The sequence below is a fragment of the Lactuca virosa genome, chromosome 8 (genome assembly GCF_052849685.1).
Source record: "Lactuca virosa cultivar CGN04683 chromosome 8, Lactuca_virosa_CGN04683_v6, whole genome shotgun sequence".
Taxonomy (NCBI): domain Eukaryota; kingdom Viridiplantae; phylum Streptophyta; class Magnoliopsida; order Asterales; family Asteraceae; genus Lactuca; species Lactuca virosa.
The window spans coordinates 233,079,283-233,085,913 of NC_136433.1; the positions used below are offsets into that span (position 1 = coordinate 233,079,283).

The 6,631-nt window shown below is 35.5% G+C and overlaps 1 protein-coding gene across 1 annotated transcript; it reads left to right on the plus strand.

The window, feature by feature from the left end:
* Positions 1–2,201: 2,201 nt before the first annotated feature.
* On the plus strand, positions 2,202–5,543 carry EIF3E (eukaryotic translation initiation factor 3E). The gene is made up of 8 exons (XM_079067244.1): positions 2,202–2,540; positions 2,877–3,031; positions 3,648–3,875; positions 4,002–4,123; positions 4,218–4,437; positions 4,526–4,668; positions 4,776–4,913; positions 5,250–5,543. Exons 1-8 carry the CDS (start codon positions 2,327–2,329, stop codon positions 5,347–5,349), a joined length of 1,320 nt encoding a protein of 439 aa, XP_078923370.1. The 5' UTR covers positions 2,202–2,326; the 3' UTR covers positions 5,350–5,543.
* Positions 5,544–6,631: the final 1,088 nt, after the last annotated feature.

A 6,631-nucleotide genomic window follows, 5' to 3' on the forward strand; every position in this document is an offset into this window, starting at 1 on the left:
TGATGGGGGCCATCGTTTGGGTAGAGGTTTCACTTATTTTTCATCCATCACCCTCATCTCATGATCTATATCATTTTTCGTCTCATCCTCAAACTAATCTTTCATCACTCACCAACTATTTCATCTACCCATGTTCTACCCAACATATTTGTAGATATAAGTTACATATATAGTTTAAATCATATACAAACCTGTATAAAACATTCATCCAAGATCCATCTCAAATAAACAAACAATATATAAACACATAACATGTATTTCATAGCAAATACTTCATATCTATGTGTTAGAGGAAACAAACTACACACTCACTTGATTAGACGATGCTCGGGCAGCACTACAGCTTGTAAAGTAGTATTCTTCGATGAAACCGGGGTATCTTCACACACCGGGCTTCTTGCGGGCAGAGCTTCGGCTTGAAACTCTTTTCTTCTCGGGATCTTCGGGGCGTCGGGACTCGCTCCGGGTATCGGGGATGATACCGGGGCTTCGGGGGGCTAAAAGATGGCTTAAAGATGAGTAGAGTAGGAGAGAGGTTGAGAAATTAGCAACCAAAACCGGCTGCCTTCGGTTTCTATTTATAGGGCTGATTTTTCGATTTTCACTTCGTGAATAGTATTTTCACGTCGTGGGCTTGATCGTCACTGCATGCGTCATCGCAACTTGCGTCTGTCAGGCTCTAGAAGTCATAAATGTTGAGTTCACGTCGTGAACACTGTATTCACGTCGTGAACTTTGACACAGTATCGGGGTTCGCGCCTCGAACTTCAGAAATTCATATCTTTCGCATACGAGATCCATTTTCGACGTTCTCTATATCCACGCGTAGGTGAGATTATGCTCTACAACTCTCGTTAAGACTTCGTCGGCTAATTTTGATTCTATTTTTAATATATTTTTAATATATTATTTTTAGTAGGCCGGGACAGGAAAACTCTGTTAGAAATTCATAACTCCTTCATCCGACGTCCGTTTTCGTCTGTATTTTTACCGTTGAACTACTATCGACGAGATCTTCGATTCTCGTTTAGATTGTTTCGGCTAGAAATCTCTCGATCTCATATTCGAACTTTGGGTTGCATACCGCTAAGTCGAAACTTCGAAAAATCATAACTTCCTCATACGAAGTCAGATTTAGATGTTGTTTTTATGCATGCTCTCGGTTTAACGTATTCTACGACTTTCGTTTAGATCGCTAAGACTAAATATCGCTCTATCATAAATTCACTATTTACGTCCTACAACGTCGTGCCGAATATGTCGTGAAACTTCGACATGTCATAACTTCTTCGTTATAACTCGGATTTGAGCGTTCTTTATATGTACGGAACCCTTGTAACATATACTACAACTTAGTTAAGATTACTCCTTCTAAATAATCTTCTATCAAAAAGTCATTTTTGATGCTCATTGTCTCTAAATTGACTAGCCCTGATCTGCGGGCGTTACACCGTTCGACCAATAGAGGTTTACAAAACCTTAATTGTATCCTTTGTTTTTCCGCTCCTTAGTGTATGGAATGAGAAACAAAGAAGAAACCCTATTCTATCGATCTTTAAAAATTTAATCGTTTTTGATTGTTTTAGGAAGTAACGATTGATGAAAATGGACATTAACAATGTTCTTAACCTGGTTAGTCCTTCAATGGATGTGGATCTTGTTCTCGGGTACCTTAGGTATCATCGGAGGGACCCACAACCTGAGTTGTTCAATCATCAAGAGCATGTGCTACCATGTTTTCAACAATGGTGTCTATGGTTTGCTCTTTGTATGACCGATGAAAATGGTTTGAAACTCTCTTGTGTCACTAAGCCTCGAAACGGATGCTTCCCCTTCAATCTTTATTTTAAAAAATGGTCCCTTAGTGTAGATTTTGTCGATCTTGGTCCCTTAAAGATAAAAATAATTTTATAGGATTTTTAAAAAAACTTCCATTTAGGATGGTTACATGGTGAACCTGATATAGTTTGACCTAATTGCTAAATGGTGACAAAATTATAGTTAAAAAATTAACTAACATGATTAGAACTTTAATAGAATTTTAAAACTTTCATGATAAAAAAAGTTAAAACTCTATAAAGAAAATAACAAAATCAAAAGATAGGAATGAGTTGTAACATTGATAAAAGATGGAGGGCCGAAAGTCGCATACGATAGAAGAAAGAGCGAATAACGAAAAGAAAGGCGAGGAGAGCCACAAAACCCTAACAACAGCAACCTCATCACACTCTGATTCCCCATCCGAAAAACCATCGGAAGAGCGCCACTATCTGCCTCCATACATATTTAATCGAAGGGAAACCCAAAAAAAGCTTCAAATCAAATCATGGCGATGGCGAAATACGATCTGACACCTCGAATTGCTCCGAATCTCGACAGGCATCTGGTGTTTCCGCTGTTGGAATTCACCCAAGAACGCGAGCTTTACCCAAACGATCAAATCCTTAAAGCTAAGATCGAGCTTTTGAACAACACTAATATGGTTGATTACGCCATGGATATCCACAAGTCCCTTTACCATACCGAAGATGTTCCTCAAGGTAGTAAACTCTCTATTTACATATGATTTTTGTTACTGTTTTTTCCGTTTTTTCAATTATCCATGTGTGAATACTGAATACCCGTGTTTGTAAAACCCTCGGTCGAGACAAAGAGAAGTGTTACAATTTGATTTTCAGATTCTAAATGTAGTAGCTTCGAACGATAAAATGGATAAGGATATTGCTTTAAATCTGTACCAATTTTATTAGGTTTTCAGTACTACTCATAAAGCTTAATGTGTGTGAAGAAAATATCCTGTGAAAATTTATAATGCGTATGTATAGATGTATATGTATATATGTAGTTGTTCTGAGGTTGTGAGTTCTTGTTATTAGATATGGTGGACAGGAGAGTAGAGGTAGTGGCAAGATTGAAGTCTCTGGAGGAGGCAGCGGCTCCACTGGTCACATTTTTGCAAAATCCAAGTGCAGTTCAGGAGTTGAGGGCTGACAAGCAGTATAACCTTCAGATGCTCAATGATCGTTATCAGGTACATTGTTTTTACTTGATTTTCTCATGTTTTTTTTTTACTAAGTGGAAATTGTATTTGTGATCTTATAGTAGTTGAATTTATGTTTTGGGCTTTCTTATGACCATATCTCATTTGATTTTTTTAGTAGTAGTTTTGCACAGCTTTAGGCACCATTTAAATGGCAAGATTATGGCAATAGAATGTCCTTTGACCAATTCACAAAGCTAACAGAAATATTATAAGGAATGGAATTGAATTCCATTCCATTTCCTGCCAACAAAACACGTGACAGATTTCAATTCCTTCAGTCGTTTATTTTGGATTTTGAGGTCTTTTTGTTTAGGTTTTAATGCCAGACTAGTATAAAATGAAGTTCTACCCAATGTAGCAATGCCATCCAAATACAAAGCAATTTTCACTGCTCTAATTTGATAGTTTTCCAAAGTATAATTTTGTAGTAAGGAAAAAAGTTTATAATTGAGTAGAATTTATAAAGTACAATGTCTTAATAAGGAAAAAAAATTTGAAAGTTCAATGTTCTATAGTACACAAGTGAAAGCACCTTTCTTTTTATTACATTTAGCCCTGTAATGTTTAATTTGCTTATGTATTTGGAACTTTTATGTCCAATCAGATTGGTCCAGAACAGATTGAAGCATTGTATCAGTATGCCAAATTTCAATTTGAGTGTGGAAACTACTCAGGAGCTGCTGACTATCTGTATCAGTACAGAGCTTTGTGCACCAATGCTGAAAGAAGTCTGAGTGCTTTATGGGGAAAGCTAGCAGCTGAAATTTTGATGCAGAATTGGGAGATTGCTCTTGAAGAGCTGAATCGATTGAAAGAAATCATTGACTCAAAGGTAGTGTTTCCTATGCATATTCAAAACTGAAAACACAATGGAAAGAAGCATTTATAACAAACATATTATAATGAAACTTTGATAATTTTGCTTTTTGTTGAGATCTGATAAGATTATTTGTTTCAGAACTTTGCTTCTTCTTTGAATCAAGTTCAAAGTAGGATATGGCTGATGCACTGGAGTTTATTCATCTTCTTCAACCATGATAATGGAAGAACACAAATCATCGACTTGTTTAACCAGGACAAGTAAGTCCTTTACTTTTTACAGATTTACCCTCATTTATACTTTCTTTTTCATGTCCTGAATTATGTTTTATTATAATGAAATGTTTTTTTTCAGGTATTTGAATGCCATTCAAACAAATGCTCCACATCTGTTGCGTTACCTTGCAACTGCATTCATTGTGAACAAGAAGAGAAGGCCTCAGTTCAAAGAATTCATTAAAGTGATTCAGCAAGAGCAACACTCTTTTGCAGATCCTATTACAGAGTTTTTGGCATGTGTTTATGTCAATTTTGACTTTGATGGGGCTCAAAAAAAGATGAAAGAGTGTGAGGATGTAAGCCACTTCTCTTTCCTTCCTTTTTTAAAACAATAAATGTTAAAAAAAGTATAATATTTTGATTGTTTCTGGATTTGATACACAGGTGATACTAAATGACCCATTTTTGGGGAAACGAGTTGAAGAAAGCAACTACACAGTTGTTCCATTGAAGGATGAGTTTCTTGAAAATGCTCGTCTTTTTATCTTTGAGACCTACTGCAGAATACATGAGCGTATTGACATGGGGTATGAAATTCTTCAATTATATTCTAGAGTCTCTTGTTTGTGCAAAAGACTTAAATGCCCTCCTTTTTTAATTTATAATGATGTGATAAAATGTGTAATTTTTGCAGGGTGCTTGCTGAGAAACTAAACCTAAACTATGAAGATGCGGAAAGGTGGATCCTGAATCTCATCCGAACCTCAAAGCTGGATGCTAAAATCGACACTCAAACTGGAACCGTTGTAATGGAACCTAATCATCCCAATGTGTAAGTGCCAAAACATTTTTCAATCTACTAATTTCCTCTTTCTGTTGTGTTTCACTCTGTATTTTCGTTTCCTCCACCTTTTAATAAGGTACATGTATTGTATCAGACATTGAATGTCTGATACATACTGTTCCACCAGGCACTGGTGGCACTAGTGCCTAACAGTATGTATCATACTGAACCACTAGTGCATGTCAGTATGATACATACTGTGGTACCATATCAGACACTACTACATTAGTGCCTGATATGGTACAACTATATCAGACACGGAGTGTTTGATACAATATGTATTTAATTATATGTCTTGACTTGACATTTATTTTGTATTTACAGGTATGAGCAACTTATTGACCATACGAAAGGTTTGTCGGGGCGTACTTACAAGTTAGTTAATCAGCTCTTGGAACATTCTCAGGCACAGACTGCTCGATGATTCTTTGTTGTTTTAGGCTGCGGATTTTGACTCTTGATATTTATTGCTTATTTTGAACTGAGAGTTTTGTGAGAAACGTGTAGCTTGATAGGAACCAGTCTGCTTGCTTGTAATTTTGGAGCTTGTTAATTTCATCTACTATCACTATCGATTATCTCTTGTTATAGATTTGTTTTATAATTTGTTGCAGAAAATGTTTAGTCTTATGTTTCTTTCTTATTCTTGGCTCATGGAGATGGAAGGAAACAAAACAAATAGTTTTGGTTGTGAGAAAATGTTTTCAGAAACTCAAGTTTGTGAGTTTGTATGCCTTTTAACTGATCTCGTTTGAGCTTAATTTGGTATGTGTATGAAAAAAACGTTTTGTAATTTGTTAACAAACTTCTCAAAACTTCTCTATGTGGGGTTTTTTTTTTTTTTTTTTTTTTTTTTTTTTTTTTTTTTCATTTACGTTCTCATAAATCGTCTACAAGGCTATTTAAGGAAAAGATGTCGTAGGCTTTTCCAATACCAAAGATGACTATTGTTTGGAAGATAATGTGGTTCTAGTAATCAATGTGAGGTGCACATATCGGTTTGGAAACTAACCTTTTCTTCAAGAGTGAGAAAACTAGTTTGAGGAAATACTTGTTTTAAGACAAAAAGATATCCGAACCTATCTAAGCGGTTACAAGTCGGACATAAACCGGATTAGAAAAAAAAGGTTCGTAGTAGCAGTTCTAATTGTTGTTTTGTTCGATTAGAGTTTAGCCATTTATGTTTTGTTCTTCAAAGGCGATATCTTCTGCGTAAGTGAAATCGACATTCCCATAGCCAATTTTTCCTCGTCTATATGTTGTTTGACCCTTACAAGTTACAACTGCTCCTTTAGGTAGTGTAAGACGTTATATTAGTTCAACATCATCCAAGTAGTTTTTCAAGAAAATGCATACCCTATGGATTAAGGGATGAGTTTTGTTACTCTTGGAGATTTTAATCTATACTAACAGAAAAAATTGGATTCTTGAAATTACCGAATGAGGTTGGACGGTTAGTAGATAACAACTAGAATCGAAAGTTGTTTTTTTTTTCACCAAGACAAAACATATAGATTTACAAACTCTTGTATGCTTACATGAGCTAAAAATCAGGTCCAATATACCTCCTGAGCTCTTTACTTGGTAAAATATTGTAAAGTTAATGTTTTGTTATTACCATAACTATATGATGTCCACCAATTGTATCTCAAATAATTCTACCATAATATTGGTTGAACCACATTTCGTTGGATAAAATAACTTTG

What these genes read in the sequence shown, in the direction of transcription:
- EIF3E (XM_079067244.1), top strand. Translation starts at nt 2,327, where the DNA reads ATGGCGATGGCGAAATACGATCTGACACCTCGAATTGCTCCGAATCTC. An exon ending in CATGAGCGTATTGACATGGG is followed by an intron (nt 4,669 to 4,775) that starts GTATGAAATTCT and finishes TAATTTTTGCAG; the next exon opens with GGTGCTTGCTGAGAAACTAA. An exon ending in GAACCTAATCATCCCAATGT is followed by an intron (nt 4,914 to 5,249) that starts GTAAGTGCCAAA and finishes TTGTATTTACAG; the next exon opens with GTATGAGCAACTTATTGACC.